At 49.2% G+C, this 27,298-nt stretch overlaps 1 protein-coding gene across 2 annotated transcripts in view; it reads right to left on the minus strand.

Moving 5' to 3' along the window:
* Prkca (protein kinase C alpha) overlaps window positions 1–27,298 on the minus strand; it is a 395,759-nt gene that overhangs the window by 7,917 nt on the left and 360,544 nt on the right. Inside the window, exons 14-17 of one of the 2 annotated variants that reach the window (XM_026406630.2) lie at window positions 19,170–19,250; window positions 12,175–12,282; window positions 10,259–10,399; window positions 3,910–3,957 (exon numbers count right to left, since the gene is read on the minus strand). In XM_026406630.2, the coding sequence (XP_026262415.1) occupies window positions 3,910–3,957; window positions 10,259–10,399; window positions 12,175–12,282; window positions 19,170–19,250 (378 nt within the window). The remainder of the gene's footprint in view (window positions 1–3,909; window positions 3,958–10,258; window positions 10,400–12,174; window positions 12,283–19,169; window positions 19,251–27,298) is intronic. The other variant, XM_026406631.2, reaches the window with a different exon arrangement.

Genomic DNA, 27,298 nt, shown 5'->3' on the forward strand with positions numbered 1-27,298 from the left:
GACAGGGCGTGGTGGCAGAGTTGTGTGTGGCAAGATTGTTTGGGGGTCTTTGAGTGATCCTGTGGAGGCCATACAGACTGTGAGGCTCACTCTTCATATACTCCTGCCTCCCACAGATGGGTGACAAAGCCTCCAATTTCATACTCCATGTTTCCATGATGCTTTACCCTGGAAGAACACAAAACGCTTCAAAGCCAAGGTCAGCAGAGACAGAATATGAGGTTCACATCACCCAACATGCACAGGCCATTCTGAACTATTGAGAAAGGCTCTTCAAGAAGTCAGCAGGGCACACTGTATCTTCCCAAGACTTAATCAGGAATCTGCACTTGATTCAACAATGAGGCAAACACACAGAAACTAGCTTACACTGGGGTGTTACTTTCAGACACTGCTGTGATGATAGAAACAGGTCGAGGAAGAACCTTTCTTTCAGTAAAGAAAGTGGTTCTCAATTAAGGAAGATTTTGCTCCACAGGGAAGCCATTTTTGATCATCATGACTTAGGCAAGGGGCACTACTGGCATCTGGTGGGTACCATCCAGGGAGGCTGCTAAAAATTCTCAAATGCACAGGACATTTTAGGCTAAAAAATGTCAACTATGCTGCTGTTGAGAAACTCTGGGATCCATCCAGGCTGTAATGTGAGGCTGAGTAAGTCCTAGGTTCAGTGTGAAGGCGAATGTAGGGGCCAAATGAGGCAATTAGGCAGGAAGAGTCATGTGTGAGAACAGAAGATGGAGAAGCTGCAGGAGCCCCAGGCAAGAGCAGTGTAGGAGGGTCAGGATCCAGGGAGAGTAGGCTTTGAAGAACATGTCCTCTTGGAGTCCAGTGAGTTAATACCCATTTTCCAGAAGAACTCAAGTAAACCTACTGCTGGTGCTCCCAGAAACTTGGATGTGCTCTTCCTCAAAAAGAATCATTTGTACTTCTCTACTACTCACTAACCGTGCAAAGATGAGCAAGAACGAATTTCTGGGAAAAAATATCAATAAAGAATGTAAGTCCCTAACAGGCAAAGCAAGGCTGGCCGGGGTGAAGTGTTCCCTTGGCCTGACTGGACAGATCTCTGTCTAGCTTTAGATTTATTGATTTGTTCTGTGAAAAGACTGTTCAAGTCTGACCCTTTCCTCTGAGTACTCTTTATGGTATTCACCAACAGGACATTTCCAAAAGCCAGGGTTTTACTGCCAAAGAAAAATAAAATAAAGGAAAAGAGAGCTCTCACCATCTAAAGAGGTGACCATACAAACATCAACTTTGAGAAGGATGGGGGATGGATGCCTGAGGATGTCAAATTCTATCTTGGGGCTCTCAAGAAGGGCTCTTTCTAAGGGCTTCCACTGCTTGTAAAGTGAGGATCTGCAATAAATGATGAAGAAGTCCTCCCCCACCCCCAGCCTCCAGGACCCTGCTGATAACTGTAGAGCTGAGGGGAAATCATGATCACAGATTGGTCTAATTCCTGCTCTGCGATCACACTGAATGGCAGTGAGACTATTGGCCTCAACACTGCTTACCTGCAGAAATACCTTCCTCTCCTTTCTCACTCTGAATTTCTTTGGAATTCCCCCCCCCCCAACCCCGGGACTCAAGAGAGAGAGAGAGAAATCCCATTTTGGCAAACGAAAGCTTTTCTTAAACTGATTCACTTAGGTGAAGAGACCAGGGGGCAAGGACAGGCCAAGGGCAAAGAGGAAGAAATAAACCGCTGAGGTTTCACACCTGTCACCACAGGACACACGGGAACAGGACAGCATCTTAAAAGGTCATGGGGGAAGCAAGCCCTGGAAAAGCTGGAGGTTGAGTCTGAGGACCAGGTGAGGTCCAAGAATCAGAAGGATGCAGAAGGATGCTTATCCTGAGGAAGATCATACCAGAAATCTCCTTCCCCCACTGAAGGGCCAGCAGGAAGTACAACTATTTTTTGCCACAAGCTCAGTACTGCGAAAAATATTACTTATTTTTCTACTGTGGAGGGTCTCTCAATACTTTACAAGTAAGCCCTCCACATCTCTTAGCAAAACGAGGCCCAGAAATAGATCATCTCCTTTAGGAGGTGTTTTTCAAGATGTTCTGTAGGTAACTGCCACTGTCTTCATATCACCTCCAGAACCTACTGAAAAGGATCATGGGAATCAGGGCTGTTCAGATCCTTTGGAAAAATAAGCAATCAACTCAACAAGCTGTTGCGTTCTCAAGGCGGAAGAGACTCTGCCTACGACCTACGATCCAATCTGACTCCACTGCCAGCTAGATGGGCCCTGGGCGCCATCTTGGAGCTGAGTAGGGAGGAAGAAGAGGTGAAAAGGTTAAGGGGGAACCCTGTGGGACGTGTGGATGAAGAAGTGAAGGAGTGACAATTAAAGCTGGGCTGACAGCAGACAGCCTCCAAGCATTCCTCAGGATGAAGCAGGAAGGTGGTCACCACAGTCCTGTGAAGGGCAGCTTCCACGGCAGTGTGTGACGACACTCAGTTTTGGTTTGTCCGTGACCTCAGGGCTCCAGACCACCTGAGGCAAACAGCAGCTAAAGTGACGTGTGAGCAGAACTCCTGGGCTCGCTGTGCCTGATTCACCTCCTGTGCCGCTCCCTGTGACCCCCACCTTTCACTGGTTGAGATGTATGTAGGACCCAACTGGCTTGGGACAAACATGTGTGGCGGGCGGGGGGCCCTGAGTGGGCCACGAGAGAGGCAAGCTCCTCAGCATTCCCTGGGATGGGGGTTTCTGTGTTCGCTGGGGGTGCTAGCACCTGAGGGAAACACGGGGGCAAGGTGGAGTGGTCCCAAGCCCCAGGGTACAGCTTTGGGGAACTCCTAAAGGTAACACGGGGATGCGACCCTCACCTTCTCGGCTGTCGTGAGGATGGAGGGAGCTGGCGTGTAGGGGATTTCCTTAATAAGCGATGTGTCGTGACCCGGACACAAGGTACAACACAGGAAGCCAGTGCCCAGCAGGTAAAGGGCGTCTGACCAACTTTAGAGAGGAGGAGGAACACTATTAATAATGTGCCTTCCCCTTCCTGAGTTCTGGATTAAGGAATCAACTCCTTCATCACTCTGACCTTCCTGCCCATTTGGTAAGTTCTCTAATTAATAAAACGAGCCCAGGAGAAGTCAGACATGCTCAAGACCTTCCAAGCACAGACCCCTCCTAGAAGCCGGGGCTGCAGAGCTTCCCCCACCCACACCAGCTGCCAAGCCCTGGAGTCCTGTGGAGGGGTGGCGGGGAGAGCGGAGGCTGGCTTCTCAGCTGTAAGCCTTACCTGAGAGGTCACCAGGTATGAGCAAGTAACCCACGGGCCGGGCTCAATCCTGCCCTGGACCTCAGTGTCTCAGTCATGTGGAACATGACCCCATGGAGGCGGCATGGGAACACGAGTAGCTCAAAAACACAGCTGTTAAATAGCAAAACCAACAGGACCCAGAAGAGGGGGCAGAGTGCAGAACAAACGAAGCGTAGAGGCCCGTTACAGCACCAGAGAAAAAGGAAACATGGAAAGGAGGAGGAGGTCCCTCACAGTCCCTGGACGCCACGGGATGTCTTTGGGTGGGCGTAAGGAACCCGGCGTGTGCTTCCCGTCCCAGTGCAGGGCAGGCCTCAGCAGGGTGCTGTGCAGTGGGGGCACCACAGAGAACATCACGGAGGCCTCTGAGCAGCTTCCTCACGGTACGGCCTTCGTTGAGGTTAAATAACCCACGGCAGAAGTGAGCCGGCACACTGGGCCCTGGGCTTCACTGGAGGGAAGGTCTCCGTTTCCTAGCCCTCCAGGGGGGGTCTTCAGCCCCTGCTCTGCCCTTCCTGGGGTCAGCATGCATGGCCAACGCAAGCAGGAGCACACCGTTAGGGGTTACAGTGAGAGTTAGTTTGCTCGTTTAGTCACCCGAGTTTCTGGACATGTGCTCACCGAAGGCCTGGATGCCCACTGAAGCCAGTGCATTTTGGTACAGAAAGTCTGGAGAATAAGAACGGATAGAGGACAGCATTTGGAGAACAGTCAGCTGCCGGCCTGGGACCCCGAGAACCAGAATGGCCATGTGTCGCTTGTCACGAACCCTTGTGTCTGACAAGGGGGAACCCAGGCCATCTTGCATTGCGGCAGAGGTGGAGAGCACAGCACCACTCACTTATATAGATGTTTACATACACACACACACACACACTCACACAGAACTTTCTGGAGGTTACAGAAAAGATCCCAAGTAGTGGGACCAGTCACTGGGGAGGGGAAGTGAGCAATCACCTTTCGGCTTATATCCTGCTCTACAGCACGACTCTTTCTTCCACCACACAGAGATACTATTTTAATAACTAATAATTGTTTTAGAGGGATGGCCTCCCCCACCTCCTGCCGATGTCACCTGTGGGAGGGATGGAGGTGACTGTGATTTCTAAACGCACCTCACCTGTTGCCTTGGAGCCTTATCTCCAAGGGCAAATGCTGTGGAGGAGGGAGATGAACTCTCAGAGAGTTTGCAGATGGACACAGGCCATGGACATCAGGGGTGGACTCCCTGTCTGAGTGAGAGCCGTGTGTGCAGGAGGGCAAAGGTTCTGGCTTACTGTGAGCTGTTTTCTATGGAAATTCTGAGGCTATTTTCTCACGCATTCTATTTGGACTTCATGAAGTGGCTAGCCTTTCAGGATTAAAGCTTCTTTTCAGAGAACCGTATAAAGGCCATCATTGTCAGGACCCTCACCTCAGGCTACGGAAACCTGTGGAGTCACACAACTTGAGGTGCACGAGTCTGTATTTATGCCACTCCTCACCACTGAAGCAGCCAGGTTTGCAATACTGCTACTTGTTTATTTATTTTTAGGTGCCAGGGATTGAACTCAGGGGCACTCGACCACTGAGCCACATCCCCAGCCCTATTTTGTATTTTATTTAGAGACAGGGTCTCACTGAGTTGCTTAGTAGCTGTGGCTGGCTTTGAATCATGAGCCTCCTGCCTCAGCCTCCCAAGCCGCTGGGATTACAGGCATGCACCGCCATGCCTGGCCTTGCTACTTATTTGTATTGATTATTATTTATAATATCTCCTTTTTCTTCCAATCACGGTGGTATTTGGTACAGTGATTATCAAAGAATAGATAAAAGTGCTCGCCTCTAATTAACCAAGTAAAAGGTGCTGTTTTAGATTGGTTGTAAAGGCTTGAATCAAACCTATGTCTGTCATGATGGGATTTCTTTGAGTCTCCAAAGGCTGGTTAGTATTATATGCTGTCAGAAAACTCCCTGAGCCTCAAGTATCTCAATTTTAATCAGCACCGCCTTTTCTTGATGGAAAGGCCAAGCAAATGAATCTGCCTGTCACTCAAGAGAACTGCTCAGATGCACTGTGGTATTTTATGGGTTAGATGGTCACTGTGTGGCCCTACCTTTTTTCCTTGGACAGCTGCTGCTCTGTATGAAGAACTTTGTGGAGTAATTAGTAAAAGAACATTGTACCATGAGATGTCCTTATTTTTAGGAAATACACAGGGAATTACTTAGGTGCAACTTAGTCTCAATGTTTTTTTTTTCTAGAAAAACTGTGTGTGTGTGTGTGTGTGTGTGTGTGTGTGTGTGTACACAGGCTGAGAAAGAGTAGGAAGATAATAATACAAATGTGATAAAAAGTTAACACTTAGGGAATCTAGGTAAAGGGAAAGCAGAAATTCTTTACAATATTTTCCCAACTTTTCTACAAGTCTGAAATGAGAAATTATTTAAAAATTATTTTTAAACAATGAAAAGGATCACTGCATCAATCCTGATAATTAGACCATCTTTGAACTCTCTCTACAAGCGAATGCCATTGTGAAATGCAGAGGTTTGTGGTGACAGGGTCACTCAGGACTGTGCCTTCTCACACAGTGGGACCTACGCTTTGTCTTCATGTTTTTTTTTTTTTTAATTCTCTTTGGCTCTTGCTGCAAGGATGACAATGTCCTGATGAAAGTTCTTCTATTCTTTTCCATGTCTTTTTGATAGAATAATTACAGTAATTTCCCAAGAAAAGTCACTTAGGAAAGACAGGCCCATTTCCAAAGTGCTCTGCCTACCTGTCAACTCTGGGCTGTTTCTTGGTGTTAACTTTATGGATTAATTTTTCTCTCTCTCCAATAACTATTAAAGTGCGCCGACTGTTTCCGGCCTGCCTGTGAACTAGCTATTCTACTCCCTGGTGCCAATGGACCAGATTCAAAAAAGAAGAAAAAAAATCAATTAACTTTTCATTTCCGGTATTTGTGTAAACTGCTCTTTGTGAGAAGCAGGAGGAAGAGAGATTTGAAGGCTGGTTTCAGTCAGTTTCTCCACATGAATAATAAATCAGGATAAAAGCCTGCAAAAGTCAAAGCGACGCTGATCAGAATATTGGAGCATTCATTGTTCAGGCAAAGGGAAGTCTTTCTTGGGCAGGTTTCAGGTGGGCCAAGCTGGCCGGTCACCCCCTTGCCTGCTTGATGCCAGGGGGATGCAGAGGACCACTTATTTCTTCCCCTGTAACTGAAGATTAAGCTTTTCAGAGGTGACATCGCTTTACACTTAAAAAAAAAAAAAAAAGCATCTTCTTAGATGGCGTCTTCTGAACAGTGACGGGCCACTGCTCGGTGTTCTACACCAAAAGTCAGGCCAATGCTGAGCTGACACTTCTGTCTGTGCAGCAGGGTCCTCACATTGTGTCCATGAGATCACTGGGCCCAGCTTGCCTTGCACATGTGTCTGCTTCCTCTCCAGCATGTCTTGGCTTTTGTTTTGCAAAACAAACCAGTACCTGGAGGCTCTGCCCTGCTACCTGATGGTCCTATCTTCCAGAAAATCATTTTCCTTCACAATGGCACATGGTGGTGCTTTGGACAAAGACAAGGCTCTATCCAGGACTGGACTCTCGCCGTTTTGGCTGGTACAATAGGTTCTACCCTCACCTCTGAGCCTCCAGACACCTCAGGTGAGTTGGCCACAGTCCCCTACATCTGACGCCCAGAATTCTTTCCTTTATGAGTGAACTTATGTAGAGCCCAGGTCATGGCTGAGCTGAAGCCATGTCACTGGGCGATGGAAAGTCCTGTGAGGAGCCTGCTGATGGACCCCAGCACTATGAAGTGTCCTTTGTGGCAGGATCTCAGAGTTTGCAAGACACTTCCGTCTAAAGATTAACTTTGCCAATGTCACTTTGGCCTTCAGAAAGACGATAAAAAGATCACACACCATGGGAACCCTGATACTTCCAGGTAAGACCTGCCGCTGACCAGTGATATAATCCTTCCAGACTCCTTAGGGGAGTCAGCGATTCTGGAATAATCTTTCCTTGGTGGTGCCCACCTGTAATCACGGCTGCTCAGGAGGCTGGAGCAGGATGAGCATAAGAGACCAGCCTGGGCAATTTACTGAGACTCTGTCTCAAAATAAACAATAGAGAAGGCTCAGTGGTAGAGCACTCCTGGGTTCAATCCCCAGTATTGCAAAAATGAATAAATAAATAAATACAAAGACGATACTCTCGTGATTCTACAAATATAAATTTGGCCTCCAGAAGCACCCAGTAAATAACCATGAGTACTTCAAGTCCTGTGGCTGGTATTTTGCAACAGGCAGAGGCTCATGCCATGGGGCTGGGAGCGGTCCTGCACTGACAACAGCAAACCCTCCCTAATCCTGCGAATCTCAGGGAAAGTAGATTCACCAGTGCTTGCTAGTCTGGCTTCACTAAGATGGACGAGCTGTGTCGGGAGGGTCCAGAAGGCTCCTGGGCACCCTCTGGGGCCAGGTCAGTGCGTGGGCAGGCCAGAGGCCTGTTGCCTTCCTCAGCAGTGGGCCGGAGGCTTGGGCTGCTGCTTCTCTCTTTGACATAACAGAACCATCTCTCAGAAAATGCTCTGTTCTGCATTTATTCTGTAAACTGGACTCTTTGGTTAGGCCTGGGCCAGGAAACTCTTTAGCAGGAAGCTGGGAAACCACAAACCAGGGTCACTTTGCCTGTGGCCAGCTCTCGCCTGCCGCAGGTGCTCAGCCAGAGCATCTGTAGCTTGGAATGAAGTTGCTTCCTCGGGTCAACGATGTCCTCTCCAACCACTGGAGCTGTCCTTGACATGGTGATCGCTCCAGTATGGTGCCACGTCCCAGGTGCCCTTTCAGGGAAATGCCCCTCACCGGAGATTAAGAGGCCGACTCTGCTGTGGGCGTGTGGCCTGGTGCCAGGAGCTGGGAGAAAGCCAGGTGTTCAGCAGCTGTCCGCTGTCCTCCTGGGGACCAGAGCACCCCCACTTAGCTCTCTGGCCTTGATGTTCTCTGACGCTGCTGGCTTTGGTCTAGCCTGGGAATCTGTGTGTCCCAGGGACCTCCCTTCTGCCACCTTATTTGCACTTAAATAAGCAAACAAGAAAACCAACAGCAGCTCTCCAGCCTCAGCTGCCTGCTGTCGAAACCACTTTGCTTCCCCTGACCTCAGTGGCCCAAAGGAAGCAGCTCCCATTGTTGGCCGCCTGAGCTAAATCACCTCTGACTTTCCCGGAGTACGACTTTAGGTCAGAATGCCGTGGAAAGTGGGAGGCTGAAAAGACCATTTCTTCTGAAATCAAGGTGGGAACAAATAGAGGAAAGACAGTGTGCTTCACAGTTGGCTTTGTGGTGCCTCATCTCCTTCCAGAAAGTGATTGACAGGTCATTGCATTCTGCTGGACCCTGGGAGCAGGGTCCCTGGGTGTCTCTATGCTGCTTCTATAAAGAAATGAGCTGTGCTTAAGACACTATTGCCTCCTTTTTGCATTTTAATTTAAGAAGAAAAATAAACATGGAAGGCAGAGGCGGGTGAAGAAGTCCCCAGCAGAATTCCCTGCGGAGCCATCTGTGCCCAGCTCATCCCCCTACCCAAACCTTACACGGGGTTTTAAACCCTGAAGAAGAGGATCTGCAGAGCGCCTGGCGTCCAGAGCAGGCTGCAGAGAAGGTGGTGGCGGCAGACACAGGAGGGCTTGTTTGAAACGATGATGCAGGAGGAAGTCAACTGACCTGATTAATTTTGGTTTTGCTTCAGCCTGTGCTAAAAATGTCTTAGAAAAAGAAAGTCCAGGGGGCTCTATTCTTGGATCGGAGCACACAGAGGCACTTTTGTGGTGGAAGTTGCTACTCTGAGAACAAAGATGTGGTTACCCAGTCAGTAACTCCGCCACCCTAGGGGTCCCCTCAGCCTGCGCATGGGGCACCCACTGGAGGCAGATCTGGGCTGAACCAGATGTTCCTGATGCTCATTGTGGACTACAGCAGCTCTCCCTGTAGTTCTGGGAGAAAAGCACTAGAGGCAATAGTTCAGAGCTGGCCAAGACACGGCAGAGTCGGGAGGTGCAGCCCTACCAGCCCTTAGAAAGGGGATGGAGGGAAAAGCAGGCACTGCAAGGTGGCATGTGGGTGAGTGAGGAGGTTGGCATCTTAAAGATGCTATTTTTCCCTAGAGTTCAAAAATTAAGAAAGGCAGCACTGGCTGCTATCAGCCATTAGAACGGGCTGTAGGGCTGCCACTGAGATGGAGTACTGGTATTGGGGGAAAGGGTATAGACTCTGTTCTACCAGCCGTGTTTCCTCAGCAAGTTACACAACCTCTCTGTGCCTCAGTTTTCTCAACTGCATACTGGGGACTATAATGTCCATCTCACAGTGGGTGCTGGGAGGATTAAATGAATTCATGTTCATAAAGCACGGACAACAGGGTCTGCTACATAGTACTATTAAATAAATGGAAAGTGGGTATCACACAGGCAGGATCTGAACAATGTTGGTGATGTCCCAACAGGTGGTTGCCATGCACTCCTTGTTGGGGACACAGTGGGTGACATGGGAGTTGCACCAGGCCCTGCTTATGAGTTGATGAAGATTAAGATACTTCAGGAGCCTACCAGGGCAAGACAGACTCAGGAAAGCTGGAGAAAGATCAAGACCTGAGTCCTGCTGAGGACCCAGGGCAGGAAGTACAGCTCTGCCGGCCGCGGGTGTCCCCACAGTCCAGTCCCCAGAGAAGACTGCCCTGGCTCTCCATGGGTCTGGGTGCTCTGCAGCTGACCTATTGCGGGTGAGGAGCGCTGAGCTTCCCCTCGTCCATCCTTCCTGTGCAAAGCAGCAGGACTCCTGGCCTCTCAGACCACAGGGCAACACAGGTGGTCGCTGGCCATTTTCCTCCCGCGGCTGAGGCCAGGGGACACCCATCTGCTCTCTCGGGTGGGTCACGCCCTGACTTTGGGAGTCGGACCCCAGACATGGGCTGCTTTTCTGGACTCACCACTTTGGGCTTGAAGGGTGGCTGGATCTCCCTGTTCTCCAGCTTTTCCCAGTCGATCCTGCGGAAGAAGGCGTGCTCTCTCACGTCCCTCTCCCCCTCGGGCCCACAGCCCAGCCGCTTGGCTGGGTGCTTGGTCATCAGCTGCAGAGAAAAAGAGAAGGTGGGTGACAGTGGCTTCCTGGAGACACACGTCCCTTTGCCTGGCTCTGCCTCCCGCCCAGTGGTGCAGGTGCCTGGGCAGTCCCGGAGGCCTACCACGGAGCACAGAGCTGTCGTTGGGTAAGAATGGCCTTCCTAGAGTGACGGTCGCAGTAAGGACAGGGGGAAGCAGTCTGGATCCATGGAAAGGGAATGAGAGGAATTCAAACAGGCCTCTTCGTGTAGTAACTGCCGTTCTACATGTGTATTTGGTAAAAAGGGACACTGTCACCTGAACCAGTGTGCACGGAGACCAGCCGAGCACCACGCAGGATGCTGTAACGGGCTTCAGATGCCTCTTCATGCCTGGACCAAACCGGGATCCAAGACCCCTGGGTTAGAAAAATGTAGACTGTGGCAAGGAGGCGACTATTGAATTTCAAGGTGCCTGTGGCAGGATGCAGGGGCAACGCTGAACTGAGCTCCTTGGGCAGGAGCTCGATCGCCCTGCGCTGGCATCTCTGCCACCTGCCCTGCCCGGGGAAGATGCGCAGGATCAACACTTTGTGAGTGAAGGAACCAGAGATGTTAAGAGTGTGTTGCATTCCTTCTCACTAAATCTGAAAATAATGCTGTGACCTAAAACTTGACCATTAGAAACAAGCCAAGCCCTGACAGGATTCCAGCCCCAGGCACTTCCTGATAGGGAGGAGCTCAAGTGTTCATCAGAACACAGGACCCAGGGGGTTCGTAGCTGGTCCATTTGTACCAGCCTTAAGCCAAAGGGAAACAACCCAAGTGCCCCACAGGTCGGGGGAGGGTGAATAACTGCAGTGAGTCCACACAAAGACCAGGGCACGGGCAGGGAAGCAGAACACAGCCACACAGCAGGGTGGCCGCAGCTACAACCCAGTGCTGAGCCAAAGACGCCATCCCCTTGCACATGGTGCAGGATCCCGTCTGCGCCAAGTTCAAGACCCACGAGGTGAAGCCGCACCGTGGTCAGGAGAGGGGACGCTGGACCCCTGGGCTGGGGAGCACCTGGAAAGTGGGACGGGAGGGGCTTCCAGTGTTCTGTTTCTCAGCCTGGCTGTGCTTACATGGGTATATGCATTGTGACAGCTCGTGGATCTGTAGGCTGATGATTTGTGCCTGTTTCTGTAAGTTTGTCATATCTCAAAAAAGAAAAGAAAGAGAGAGAGAAACAAAGCCAGGTGTAGTGGCACACACCTAAATCCCAGCTACTCAGGAGGCTGAGGCAGGAGGACAGCAAGGTCAAGGCCAGTCTTGGCCACTTAGTAAGAGCCTTTCTCAATTAAATTAAATTAAAAAAAAAATAAGCTAAAGAGGGCTGGGATGTAGCTCAGTGGCGGTGTGTGCCTGGGTTCAGTCCCCAGTACTGAAGGGGTGGGGAGACAGAAAGAACTCGCTCATCCTGAGGGAGGCAAGAGAAGAGACCTAACGCCTTCCAAGGGCCTGCGGCAGATTCTGGCTACCCCCACCCCATGGCTGTAAGAGCTGGACAGGAGACAGAAGTACAATAGGGGGAGATGACACGGCTGAGGCCCAGGAAGTGCCCAGGAAGTGTTGGGATTTGAGTTCCTTCTGTCCTCGACGTGTCCCTTCACGTCCTGCATGTCACCAAGTTCTAGCCCTCGGTAGCCAACAGCAGTGGCGTGCCCATACTCTTGCCGGCATCTCTCACAGAAGCCTGGGAAAGGCACGGCCAGGTCTGTCCTCCTGGTCCACGGTCACTAAAGGGTCCCAAATCCACTTACCCCTTTGCAGATAGAGACGGCCTCTTTGGACAAGGACTTGGGATAAGAGACGTTGTGCTCCATGATCGACTGGAACAGCTCATCTTCATCCTCACCATCAAATGGAGGCTGTTCCGGAAGAGAAACATGGGCCAACACTCAGGAGAAGTGATTCATTCACACGGTGCCTGGAGATTCGACTCGGCACAGAGAAACAGGCCAGGAGCCGGTGCGGCGCAGGCGGCCGAGTCAGCTCAGCTAACTTGGGGTTTATTTGATTATCTTTAATTAGGCTGTCTGTCCTGTGTTTTTCATTTTTAACTCTGTCCCTTTAATTATCCTGCGCCGAGCAACCCCAAACAATCTGTAGTGAACATGTTTTTTGAGGAATGCTTTTAATGATTTGCAAACAAATTATAATTAATCCATTAATCTTGCAATTATGTGCTAAAAATCTAATTATGATCAAGCCAGATTACAGATGGCTTTGTGTGCAGAAGGTGAGAGGGTAGAGAATGCCTCATGCCTTCAGTCGGGGGCAGGAGACTTCAGAACGGGGCAAGGAGCATGTCCCCTGACCCAGGAGCTCACCAAGGGGCCTCCTGACCCAATATGGAGCTGTCTGGGGGGCGTGGGCACCCGTATGGTGGCAGCAATGGAGCTTAGCCTCCGAGGACACCTCTCGTGCCTGTTCTCCTGGGTTTACAATCCCACGCTGAGGAAGGTAGGTGACGTGGCACCGGGCAACACTGTGGCTCTGAAGTTGGGCAGATCTGGGCCAGAACTCCAGCTCCACTGCTTCCCAGCTGGGTGGACAGGCAAGTGTCTTACCCGTTCCACAGTGGGGTTTTCTACGACAGGTTTCTGGGGAGTCTACGGCACCTGGCACTGTGTGCTGCACTAAGAGCAAAGGAAGGAAACCTGGCGGTGGTCGGTGAGGCCGCAGAGCCTCTTGGGAGAGACTGGGAGACTTCTCCAGGAGCAGAGGCTGAGCCACCTGCCCTTGGAGCCTTTTCCTCCAGCACATCTGGGCTCCCATCCAACGATCTGTCACCCTGGCGGGCTGTACACGGCAGGAATGGGCTTATGGGAAATTCCTTCAGGATCCTCCTTGGCTCAGGTAACCTTGAGCTTAGCATAGAGAAGGCAGAGCCGGGGGGGGGGGGCATCCCTGTAGAGAGCCCTGGCCAGGAGCTGAGTGTGGGTCAGGTCACAGGAGCCACGGACAGAGGCTGGGTCATAAGGGTCTCTGCCTTTGGGGTCAGGTATGGGCAAGTGAGGGTTGGATGACTGGTGACACTTGATTGTGTTTTTGTCTAGAAATATAATAAGCCTCCTTTCCGGTTGTAAGTGCATGCCGTAGAGAATGTCTTATGTGGTGGAAACATGTAGGTGGGTGAGGAGAGCTCAAATTAAGCCTGCCTGTGAATAAGAGTGGGCAGGGGCAGCCTGCCATGGCATGCGTGTTGCCACAGGAGGGAACACAGCACCCAGGGGCCCACAAGCAGGCCAGATGGGCAGTCCAGCTGCAGGGGGCAACTTGTGCCAGCAGGGGCATGTGTCATCTCCATCCCCAGAGGGCAGAGCAGGCCAGGCCAGGCCAGGGATGGGGGAGGGCTGTTCTTGGCCAAGAGCTACAGTGATGGCCAGGTCTGCTGTCCACGGCGTCACCGCATCTTCTTGGCCTGATATCGTGCACCCTACTTTTTCTCAGTGCCTCTCGTGATATCCACATGACCCCTCACCTTCCCCAACACGTGGTCCAGAAGTGGCCAAGTTTTGGTGGAGATTTTCATAACTCAAACAAGGTGTGAGTTCTGCTCTGGGCTGTGAGCTAAACCCCTCCATGAGCACGGAGCCCTGGGTGGGTGGGCACATGCTCTATGGTGTCAGTGGTCTCCTGGAGGTGAGCGGGGTGGGGCTCTGTTTCTGGATCACCAGTCCACATCTCACAACATGGCCCACTAGGGTCTCTGGTCAGGATCAGCTACGTAATTTGCAGGTCTTGGACCCTTTATTAAAAACTATGAAGAATTTCCAGATGGTGATGGCAAAGCATCCAACCAAACTCGCAGCTCTTCTGAGCTCAGGCTTGGTGTGGCTGCCCAGGTTGCACACCCACGGAGCTGGCAAGGGTGGTCAAGTGACAGAGGCACCAGCAAGATCCAACCAGCTCAAGTCCTCGCAGCAGAAATGTGACACAGACAACCCCAGCCCAAGCCCTAAAGGAACAGCGCTCAGAGACACGTGGGTGACCCTCCAGGAGTCCTCATGTTGCGTGCAGAGTCTACCTCATCTGCTTGATTGCTTCGTGGCATGGGAACCCGCTTTGCCAGTGAGCTGTCCCCACCTATGCCGATTTCTGAAATGGAAGCTGCTGTGTGAGGAACTGGGTTCTGTCCACTGCGAGTCAAGGGAGAACGCTTACCATCAAGCCTTCTCTGTCCCCTGTTAGGTCAGGTCACCCGAATCCTGACACACTCCAAAGAGTGCACCCTAGGTCCTGGGTCAGAGGGCCCAGGCGGGAGACCTGCACTAACGTGGACATTTCTGCGCCCTAAGGCCTCCAGGAAAGAAAGCTGCTCAACTCAGTGTGAATCTTTAGTCTCCGCTGGAAGGATCCCCAGAGGCCCCTCAGGCTGGACATTTGCAGCAGGATTCCTAAACTAGAACCAAGCCAACATGCCTGGGATGGAGCCTCAAGATTCACCCTTGGTGGGTCCCCAAGGATGAGGGCTTTTCCTGTCACCATACCCCAGGTCACGCCTCTACCCCTCAAGTTCTTGGCCCACTGTGACTCTAAACTGGTGGCAAAACAGGGGCAGGATGGACTTGTGGGGCAGAGCGGCAATGATGTGACAGTAACACTGTCCTCTTGGGCTCTTTCTAAATGTCCAGCACCTGAGGAGAGCTCTGTGGGCTCCGCTCACTGAATCCTCGGACCAGTCCTACCATGTGGGAACCAGAAGCCCCAAGGACAGGGGAGATCACTGCAGTTCAGCTCCGTGCTTTGGCCAGGGCCACAGAGCTGCTGTGGAACAACGGGGATCCTAACACAGGTGTCCTGACCAGTGAGCCCGAGTCTCAGCCACCATAAGCACTGTCCTGCCCACACGGACCCAGGGGCTGGATGGTGAAGGAAAATAAAGAGGGGGCTGTCCCCCAGGGCCTGAGATGTGTGAAGACTGCTCTTGGCGCCATGCAGTGGGATCCTCTGATGAGTGCCCTTTTGTCCCTGGCTTGTTTCAGGGTGGTGGCCACTTGCATCTTAACCATGCCTCCCTGGTCCGTGAGGCCAGGCTGGGCTCTGCTGGGGCAACAGACACTTGGAATTTCTCCAAAACCTCAGACAACACATTTTATTTCTTGCCAATGTTGCATGCCGACTGGGGGTCGCCCAGGGCTCTGCTGATGCAGTCATTCAAGGCCCCGCCCTGATGGAGTGGCCGCCATCTTGGTCTGCATGGCAGAGACAGGAACAGGAGCTCTGTGTCTTCCGTCAGCACTCAGCACCCTCCCAGGCACACTTCCCCTCAGAGCTCCTTGGCCAGAACCATGCCCCACTCAATTACTGGAGAGCCAGGAATACACCCTACTGTGTGCCAGAGTGGGAGCGGACCAGAAATATTTGGTGTCTAGTAGTCATGGCCATTGCAATCAGAACAGCTTCCCAGAGCTCTACTTTAAGTTGAAATTACGTAAGATGAGGGAGAGGGGAAGTCCACGAAAGTAACACCTCCATTCTCCTCGTCTAAATATTCAAAGTGCAAAACCTGCCTGGACTCTTAGGCTTTCTTATATTATTTTCAAATCGTGATGCATGACCTGAAGTTCTTTGTTTTTTCACTGCTGCAAACACATCTTCTCTGTAGCCACCAGTGTTCCTGTTCCGAGTTGAGTGCCACCCAGGCGATATGTCACACAGACCAATTCATTTGTCCACGGGCACATTTACAACTGCTTCCAGCGCTGTGCTCTAATAACTAACGCTGCTATAAACTCCTCCCTGCATATCATTTTTTCCCTCCTCTGAATCGCCTCCTGAGAATGATATCCCGGGTGTGGGATTGTACATCGAAGGATGTGAACATGTTCCTGCTCTTGGTAAGTCCTCCAGGTCACCCCAGGAGCCTTCTGACAGGCAACAGCCTACTCTCTTGTGGTGGAAGGCAGGTCAGTGGTGACAAGCTGCCATTATATTCCTTTTCTCTTCCTAATGCCAGCTACTTAGCCTGGGGACCATGTGGGAAAGTGTGTTGCCCAGGTACTTTGAATGTGACCATTTTAGATTGCCTCTGTCCCCTCTTTAGCCCATTCTCATGGCTCTTTTTTAACTTCTATAAATCTGAACTCAGGGTTCCAAGTTAGGCTCCCTCCTAACAAGTCTGGGGTTTGGTGAGTTTCCTGGACGGGCAGTGCCCCTCGCCCTACTTTAGAAATGTGTGATCTGTGAGTTTCAGACAGACAAGCGAGGGGTGACGGTTTTCCACGGAGGGATTCCTGAATCACTTCTTAGTAGTGGTGGTTGGAGCCCTCCCATATTTATTTGCAGATCCCTGAGGACCTGGGACGGGGGCTGGGCGAGCACCCAGGGACCATTTGGGCTGAAGTTCCAATTACTGAGATAAAATACCCATTATTGATGCGTCAGGAATGAAGACAGCGTCAGTAACTTGGGTAGAGAAGGGATCTGCAGAGGAGAGGGCTGGTCCCTTTACCACGAAGGCTCTGGACACTGGGAGCAGCTGTGTGCTTGCTAGAGTGCTGGGCGGGCCCTGCTCATGCTCCTAAAGCAATCCTATTTGTCAAGCAACCCAGGAACTGAATAAAGACTGAGGCTGTTTATACTTAACGGCCCCCTGGGCTGCTGACAATAAATAAACCAAATGAGAAGAAATTTGCAATAAACTATTTTTTTTTCTGTTCCTCTTCAGCCCTCTGTGGTGAAGGAGAACAAATTTCGACCACAGCCCTGCCAACAACTTCATCCTGAATCTTCCATTCCAATGGCTGCATCTATTCTCTTCGCCAGGTCTCTGAGGTTCCCGCAGGTCTGAGGTGCCGGGGGGCTCTACCCAAGGAACCTTCATCATCTTTTCTGGACTGAATTACAAACCAGAAATTCACTTGAATTTGCATTGAGCAATCTGCAAGGAGGCTGGTGGAGAGTCCCTGAACGCTACCCGTTTGCAGCGGGAGAGGTGAGGACTTGGAGAACAAAGGCTGTTATCTGGGCCTGCCTCTGCACAGAAGGCGAGATGAGGTGTCATTTTTTGCAAAAAAAAAAAAAAAGAAGAAAAAATCACCATTTTCAATAGAGATTATGAAGAACTTCAAGGGATGCGCACAAGGCAGGCTAATTACCTCTGAGTCTGGGAAGGGAAATAATGGAAACACACCACAGGTTTACGGAACCACTAGGCGTGGGGAGCAGGAGCCCAGGGCTCTGCAGGAGGCGTGGGCCAGGCCAGGACCCCTTCATAGGAGGACTTTGAGGCAGGCAGGACTTCATTGTGTTCCCCAAAGGGGACCTCCTTCCTGGTGGGGTACTCCCTGAGTTCTCAGGCGTGGGGCTGAGGGGTAGGGCTCGGCTGCAGGACTGCGATCTGGAACTCCCTCCTGTGGGCCAAGAGTTGACTCATGTTATGGCCTGTGGAGTGCCCTTGGCAGCCAGCCTAGGGTTCCGCTCTGCTGGCTTTGCTTGTCCTTTGCAAATGAGACTCTTAATGAAAGCAGGGTTTGTTTTCTGGGCTCAAAGGTCGAACGCTCAAATGGGATCAAGGACGGGAACTTGGCCTCTTGTGCCTTCATGAACAGTGTGGCTCCCGGAGACTGGTAATTCGGGGTCAAATTTTATTGTCCAAATTTTAGAGGAGAAGGAACTTCAGGTGCAGACGGCTTGTATTTGCACTGCTGTCTCACGGATGGACGGTGGTTGTGTATGTATAACTGGCTTTTTTTTCTGTTCTCAGACACCAAGAAATTTGGCCTAAGAACAAGCTTTGATTGAGGGGGAAAATCTAAACAAATAAACAAGCCACTCTTTTGATGTCAATCAAGTCTTCACACCATTGGAAAAGAATGAGCAAATGTAGGCCTGGACCTTATCTCTCTCAATATCTAAAGACTACATCAGTGCCTAAGAGATTTGAGACAAAATGACAGAGATATGGAGGAGACGTCAGTGGTTTTCCACTCCAGAGTGGCCTAGCAATGACCTCCTTGCTCACATACCAATGATTTCTTCTCCAACCTCAGCCTCCTTCTCCCACGAGCTCCCTGCTCTCACCACACTGGTGGCTCCCCTGCCTTTCAACACAGCCACACACTCCCACCTCAGGGCCTTTGCACTTGCTATTCTCGCTGCTGGAAAGCTCTTTCTCTAGCCACTGTCATGAAAAACATCACATCAGAAAGTATCACCTTAGGACAGAAAGCGTCACCTTCAGCGACACTGTGCTTGGTTCTCTGATACAAGCCACACCCTGAGAGAAGTCTCCTTGGCCTCTGCTAAACTGGAAGTTCAACCTCGCTGGATCGTTGTGCAGACACTGTGGACTGCCAAGTGGGAGTCGGGAGAGACGGGAGGAGCCGTCAAATTCTTCCTCTTATTTACCCTTCCTCTTCCTTAAATAACGACACTAGTTAGGCATGTGGGCCCCAGTGGGGCCAGCTGTGCAGACAAACTTGCGGGGAACCCTAACCCGACCTTCGTGGGGAGATGCTGGAAACTTACAGCGGCCTCTGCTGTCATCAACGTGCAGGGTGCTTTGGGCGTGATGGGAAGGCCACACGGTCTGCACCCCAGGCTGCAGCTCTGCACTGCAGTTTTTATTATCAGGAGATAGAAGATCATTTCCACGTGCACCGCACACACTCCCAAGGGGGAGTTTCACTCGGGTAGGGAAGTCAGACCCACACCAGGGCACTCCACCGTCAGGCCCTCCATCAGTGCCCGGAGCTGAAGCAGTCACAGGGGACACAACAAACAAACAGGAGGCCGTAGTCCACGTTACCTGGCCAGCCAGCATTTCATACAGCAGCACGCCATAGGCCCACCAGTCCACGGACTTCCCATACGGCTGGTAAGCGATTATCTGTGTGAGAACAGACACATCAGTTATTTCTGGTGGTAAATCACAGAGCCCCATGAGAATAGGAAGTCAAGTGCGGAGGCATGGGTCCATGCACCTGACGCGGGTAATCCCCGTCTCTGATTTCCACACCAAGGGTCCTTCAAATGGGCCACAGGCAGAGCCCTGGCCCCATGATTCACTGCCCCAGCCCTGTTTTGGGGATTCTTCTTCCAAGTCCATGTGGAGATGCTGCAGCACCATCTCGAGGTAAATTAACAATCCTCGCTGGTGGAAAACATAGGGACGCTGAGTTGGAATTAATTTTTGGAAAACAAGAGATTATTATTCAGAGCTGGGATCTGATACATAAGACGATCAGAGTCTGCAACTGGGCTTTGCCGAAAGTGACCAGATGAGGAGGAAGATGAAGAGGAGGAGGAAGAATGAAGTGATACTGTGGTCTCCTGGTGTTGCATGTTGAGGTGCAAAGATGGGCAGCCAGCCCGTTGAGTGACTCACGATCCAGAACATTTTTAAAGAGGCGAACAGTGTAATATCTGAAACTTTTTGACTCAAACCAACCAACTGTAAAAGAGAAATCTTGAGACAATTGAGAAAAATGAAGACGTGGTCTGCACATTAGGTGAGAGGTGAAGGGACTTGCTGATTTTGTTAGGCGGAGTAACGGCAGGGTGTCTAAATAAAAGGGTCCTTTTCTATTACAGATGAGTGTGTTTATGGGTGAAATGTGTGAGACATGAAGTATTCATGGGTGACACAACATTTGAGATTTTTAAAAAAATGCTTCAGTTAAAGATGTGCAGGGTGAGGATTGGACTAAATGAACTGGCAAAGTGTGGGCAGTGGTCGGTGCCGGGTCCACAGGCAGCTTGTTCTCCTCCTCCTCTACCTTGTGGGTCCCAGAATCTGCAGAGTAATTCTCTAACCACCCCTTGGGGGAAGGGAGTGATGCTGTTTTGAATTTCTAAGTGTGATGTGACATTAAAACACTGGCTTCGTGACCTCTGAGGGAGGCCCTGTGTCTAAGCCCATGATACCCAGGCCCGTGGATCGCACCCAGGATTCCAAGTGAAGCTATACTAAAGGCGCTTGGCATGACCATCCTGCCGTCTTATATATGGCTTTGACTTTGAAATGTCCTACGATATTTTTTTTAATGGCCCAGAATGTCTACTTATATGTCCCGGGACATTAGAAAACTTTCTGCATGCCGGCCCTCCCCCATTTATTTAACGAATCACTAATATTTATGTAGGGTGAGAAAAGTCCCTGGGCTTTGCCCAAGTGTGCACACCAACAAGAGGGCACATGTTCGGACTTGGCAGTTTCGTAGCCCATCTTCTTGACAAGAGAGTGATAACTGTCGGAACTCACGAGGAGTCCTTAATTTCTTTTACTACCTTTGTTATTTTCTGTATACTCTTTTCTGGAAACCTAGAATATAAACATGCCCATGAAACCCATCGACGTTGAAGTCTGTAATCTATTACTTGAAGATGATATATGTCATCCCAGTTTCCAGACAGGAAACTCTTGCATTTTTCTAGTCTTTGGATACAATGGCAAACTGCCCTCTCAAACTAGTTGGGCTGAATTTAAATCCCTACCCAATGCTAGTTTCGTGTTCCCATTCCTTAGGTAGAATCATTCTTTTATAAAATCATCTTATTTATTTTTTAATTTGCCAAGCCATGAAGGCTCATTCAGTAGAAAATAAAAGGGGGAAAAAATCAACCTCATATAGGAGACTAAAATTGCTTAGAGTCTCACTACCCATTAATAATGTTATTGTCACATAAAATCTTTCCCTCTCTTTTCTAGGTGTAGTACGTCTGTGTATGCATTTTTACAGATGAGGATCAATCATGCCCATATACTCATCTGTAGTCCGAGTTTGATAAATAGATCATGAGCATTTCTGCAAAACCTCTGGTTTTCTCCTGTGGGACTAATTCCAACATGTAGAATAGTTGGGTCAAAGTAACTGTTCTAGACCCAAAAGCAATACTTCTAGAACACATTTCCAGATTACTCAAGAGTGGAAGCACGCATACGCTCCGCCAGCGGTAACCGGTGCTGGTGTCCTGAATTCTCACCTATGTTGGGTCCTGTCATTGTTTCCAAAATGGGCCCATTTGATGATTGAAAGTGAAATTTCAATGGTCTTCTTATTTTCATTTTGGTCACTTCACATTTTCACATGGGAATTAGCCACCTGTGTGTCTTTTCTTAGACTGCCTGTGTACTTTGCCCAATTTTCCATCACGATTGATTGCTTCATTCATTCATTCATTCTTTTGGAGAATACACTAGGGATAAAAATCTAAAAAGGACAATGTCCCTACTCTCGCTGAGATCATGCAGACACTTGCTTTTCTTACTGATTAACGAGAGCTCTTTATGTCTTCAGGACACCAACCCTCTGTTGTCTATTTTACAAATAGTTTTGCAATTGATCATTTACTTGTGTTTTGTTTATAATACCTTTGGATCTTCAGAAATATGAGCTTTTTAATAGCAGAAACACACAAGCTTTTCTAGTACACATTCAACCCCTAAGTAGTAGAAATTCCCAATTTGGTAAAATAATATTTAATATAATTTCTTCTAATTGTTTTATGGATTTACTTTTTTCCATTTAGTAGTTCATTCTACCTGAAAATTGGAGCATGGCATGAATAAGATTTCCTCCTGAATGCTAACCTTTTATCCCCAGCTTAATTTAATGAATAATTCATCCTTTTAAAACTGGTTTGCAAAATCACTTTCATCCCATAATAAACAGCCAGCTTAGGCCTCTTCCTTTTCCCCTGGAGAGGCTCCCATGGAACCTTCTGGTACCAAGGAAGCCCTTCCCCAGTCCACAGATAAAGCTGTTGTCCACTTCCCCTTCCACAGGACTGTGTCTGCACCTTTCCAACACTTCTCAGAATTGTAATGAATACATAGTTGTTTGTTGAAAGGCCCTACCCTGGTAGATGAAAAATGCTCTGGAGGTAGGACCCATGTTGATCCCTGTAGCACAGCATCTAGCAAATGCCTGAGTATAAACATGGTTCCAGAAATCACAGTATTTACCCAAATGGGAGGGGTCCTTAGTTGGCACTACCTCCTTTGATTCTTCGATAACCCTATGGGGTGGGTGATATATACCTATCTTACAAATGAAATAAACAAAACAAAACAAAAGCTGAGGCTAAGAAAAATTAAGGAAGCTGTTCGAGGGTATGCCCAAGTAGTAAGTGAGAGAGTAAGGTTTGAATTGAAGCCTTCCTGCTTGGGAATCTGCCCTACAGGGTTCAGCTGGATCACCTGATTAGAACACACCTCCTGATGGGTACCAGCCGGGCAGCCAGTCATGCCGGAAGAAGTGAAAGTGCACATCCTAATACTGACATCTCCCCTACCCAAGTCTTTCCTGGAGTTAGCAACACTGAAACGCCACTTTTCTAATTTCATCAGAAAGGAGACATTAACAGGGACTACCAGTGAATCTTTGTGTCAGACACATGGACAGCCGGGAGGCTTGGCTGATCTAGCCTGGCACCATCCGCAACCACAAGCTAATCGGGTTTCTCTTTCCCCCACAGAACCGATGATAAAGAATGACTATGTAATCTCCCAACCGCCCAGATAAAAATTTTTGGAAAACTCAAGGTTAATAAGCATCAGGACCAGTGTGTAAATCTCCTGTTCCAGCATTCCACTTTTAAACATTATGTCATATTGTCGCGTGGGAGACACTAGTGTAGGCTTAGGAACTGTTTGTTTCAAGAATAAATGAAGGAGTGAATTAATGAGTGGATAAGTGAATGAGGGGACAAATGGCCTTGTCCCTGTCTTGAACAAGGATCTGTTCCCTGTCTTGGCATCTGTTTCCAAGGGAGCCCTCACTTTCCTGCACATACCTGACAGAGGTGGAGCCCTCCAGAAATGTGTACGGCTGAGCGGATGTGAAGTGCTCCCAAGAATGGAGGCATTCCACCATCCACCACGGGAACCGTGCCCACCTTTCTGTCTCAGAAGGACTGGAGGAGGGATAATCCAATGAGTGAATATAGGGTGCTATGAAAACATAAAGAACTACTCACATTTTGATCAAATTATAAACCCCTTCCCTTAATCTTAGTGGGAAATATATAATTAGTCCAACTGTTTTGAAGAGAACTTGAATCAAAGGATTAAGGAGTCCAACTTCCTCCTCCTCCTTCCCCTTCTCCTTCACCAGGGATTGAACCCAGGGGAGCTTAACCACCGAGCCACATCTCCAGCCCTTTTTTAATATTTTATTTTGAGTCAGGGACTTGCAAAGAAGCACTAAGTTGCTGAAGCTGTCTTTGAACTGGCGATCCTTCTGCCTCAGCCTTCCAGGCAGCTAGGATTACAGGCATGGAATCCACCATGTCCAGCCCCAACTTCGTCCTTTAAAGTATCATAGGTTCCAATGTCTCAGCTAGTGCTGTTCTCTACAATGATACTCTAAAAAAATGTGACCAGGTTCCATAAACACCATTTTTGTCTCACACAACCAACTCTGTGCAGTATTTGCAGATCTGCATCTGACTTATACAATCAAAGAAAGATACATCTGTGGTGCCAGGTGGGACATGTGGTTTTTCCCTGGCCAACTCTTGCAGAGAGAAAAAAACTGTGCAAAAAGCAGTATGGTTCTCAAGATGTTCCTGGGAGAAAATAAAACCAAAGAAGAAAGCTGTGGTGGGGGGCACTTCATTCAGTGGTTAGCTGTTAAGATACTTCTCCAACAAATCCATCCAAAGTGAAAATATTAACCACAGGAAAATTAAGTTCAGAGGTGTAATGGTCATTTGGAAGGGTCTATTTTAAATGAACTGAGTTCTGTGTTCCTCAATACCTAAGTATAAAAAGGATCAAGACTGATATTGTTATAGTTAAAGCTTTGTCCCAGGGTTTCATAAACTGACTTCCAAACCACTGATGTATAATCGAATCAAGCCTTTATTAAAGCACACCGGTGGTGGCTGACCAGAACATAAAGCTGTTCCCCTGATCAGCCCCGAACAACTGGAAGGGCACTCCTTATAAGCCTGAAAACCGCAAAAGGGATATTCAGGGGGTCTAGCCAATGGAAGCAAGCCAGGTAACAGAAGCGGGACAGTGCAGTCAAGCGGTGGGAAGCCTAACCAATCACAGTTAGCCCAGTCACCCCAGTTACAGAAACAGAGCCCCGTTACCCTAGTTACAGAAACAATGCCCCATTAGGTAGTTCAGAGTTCTTAAAGGTTTCTATAGCAAAAGGAAAAGAACATCTTGCCCCAGTCATAACTCTTCTCCTTGGCCTGGTTGTTTTACAGGATGAAGTCATAAAACAAAATGGAGTCACATTTGCTCCTACTATCACAATACATATGTGGGATTCCTACCTCAAGCCAACACAAATAAAGCCATTTCCTTGAGATTATCGGCAGCATGAAGTTTGCTTGCCCATTCTCTAATTAGTACAAGCTTAGTACACTTAATCTGCACCTCTGAGCAAAGAAAAGAATCCACCCAAAATGGCTTGGGTAAATCCTGAAAATTTTTGCTCATTTCTAATCCAGTGGGGTGGAAAATTTCACTTCAATTCCAGAGATACAGAACCTAGGCTCATGGCAAGGCTAAGCCTAGGCCAATCCTAAAAACAAGTAGGTGGAAAGAGTTTGAAGAAATCGGCTATTGTATTAGTAAGTCAGAAGATAACAGAATCGAGGGACCAAACCCAGCATCAGACAGTACCCACCAAACAGTCCAGGGGCTCCCCTATACTTCCCAGCCTCTTTTACTTTGGGGCCATGTAACTACTCCTGGCCAATGGATGGTGAGAGGAAGTGATGATTCACTTCCAGGTCGAGGCGTTAAACCCCACCTGCTCCTGACCCAGGGATTCTGACACCATGTGTTCTAGATGGCTTCGCTGCGAGATGGAGGAGGGCCGTCTGACCTGCACCACACTAAGCGTGCGCAGGAGTAAATAAATATTCATGTGCGAAGCCACTGAGATTGCAGGGGTCACTGTGGCAGTGAGAGTGGGTCACATGATAATAAGGCTTCCTCCATGTAAGCAAATCTCAAGATCTCAGCTTTTCTACAAACTGACTCGACCAAGGAGAAGAGCAGCAGGAGTTGTCTTTGAAAGATAAAGTTCACTTGCTGGGCACCTGATGTGAGAGATGCTCTACACCCTTTTTCTCATGCCATCTCATCGGGCAGAAATTACTGCTATTTCCATGGTGTAAGTGAGAAAGCTGAGGCTCATGCAGCTCAGGGAGTTGTCCAAGGCCAGTCAGCTAGGAGGTGGCGCTCTGCGTGTTAGCGCACTTGTGTTAAAGACACACTTTATGGCTTCCAAATACATTCCCTTCAGGATTAATAAAATATTAATCAAAGGGGTTTGGAGATTAATGTAAAGAGATTTGAAACCATCATTTCAATTGTTGTAAGTAACTACATTTCAAAATCATGTGAATGAACTTTATTCTTGTAACCACATAAAAGCCAGTGCCTGCGATCTCTGTTATTTGGTATCCCAGAGTGTTTTGGTTTTGACATACACAGGGTTGGCCACCAGGGCTGCCTTGGGAACTGTCAGGCAGAGGACAGGGTGGGTGGGGGGGCTGTGCTTCATTCCATATTCTATATTCTGCAAAAATCTGAGCAGTCTCACCAACTGGACGCCTGGGTGGTGGAAAAACCATGCTTGAGTTTGGAAAGCTCAGAAGGCAAGGGCATGGAACTCTCTTTCTGTTAGAGTGAGTCACAAATCCTAAAGGCCAGGGCCACCTGGAGAGCCTCCCCACCCCACCACCAGGTCTCCAATGTGGCTTCGACTTGCTCCTCATGCTCTCTCTCTACGGCATGAATGCCCATGACACCTGTGGAGGCCACCCTCTCCTTTCTCCAAGGCTTATGAAAGCAGCTTGCCCAGGGCCAATGAGACTTTCCCCAGTGACTGCCCTGGTCAGCCCCATGGAACCTCTTGCTCAGCCCCTGGAGTGAGAGTACAATGTCACCTTGAGCACCAAAGTGCTTTCAACAGTAATAACAGGACAGCATTTAGAATCCAGCCGGAGCATTTCTTCCCAGAGGCGTTCACAACCTATCACCCTTGCCTTGACACCAGTTGAAACGGGAGGTCCCAGAGACCTGACATCTAGGGCGCAGGGTGCCACCTCACCCTAGCGTGTTCCTTGTTACGGTAAAGCTTATCTTTCCCTCGGTGATCAGCTATAAATAAGTCTAATTGACCAAAATCTCAGGGCAAAAGGAAAACGGTACCAGAAAGCCCCACTTGAAGACAAATGTTCAGCAACACATGATTTAGGATGCCGGTCTTACTGTCCTTTTTGAGCTCCCCAGAGTCACCTTGTCCATTATAGAGACCAGGAGCCACATGTGATTAGAAAGCATTTGAAATCCATTTGGTCCACATTGGGATGTGCTTTCAGGATAAAATACTTATCAGTACATATCAGATTTTGAAGACCGTGTTAAAAAATGCAAAATGGCTCATTAATAAGTTTTTATTTAATTTTTTTAGACATATTGGATTAAATAAAATTAATGTCATCCATTCCTTTTCCAATTTTCTAAAACCATGGCTGCTAAATGCAGTTGTGGCTTGCATTCTGATCGGGCAGTGCTGGTCTAGATCCTCCGGGTTTCACCAACCCACAACCTGCTCTGGTTCTCTGGCTCTCAGGCTCTCATTGACCTGGGGAGCCACCAGCTTTGGGCTGAGAATTCAGAGAGCACAGGACAGTTCATGAGATTCTCTTGGGTCTGACCCCAGCAGGGATGGGTGCAGGTGTCTTTGGCACTTGTGGGCCATTGTGGGTTTGCAGCAAAGCCCAGGCCACGTGATATCCTGAAGCCCCAGGCCGGGGGCTGCCATGGCAATGGGCTTCCCATCGTGGATCCACGGACAAAGAGAAGGGCAGGCTTGGCAGGGCGGCTCAGACTTGGCGGCCTTCCCCAAAGCACATGGGAGGCTGAACTTTGGCTTCGAAGACAGACCTCCGACAGGGCCACTG

This window comes from Urocitellus parryii, chromosome 7, assembly GCF_045843805.1.
Source record: "Urocitellus parryii isolate mUroPar1 chromosome 7, mUroPar1.hap1, whole genome shotgun sequence".
NCBI lineage: Eukaryota > Metazoa > Chordata > Mammalia > Rodentia > Sciuridae > Urocitellus > Urocitellus parryii.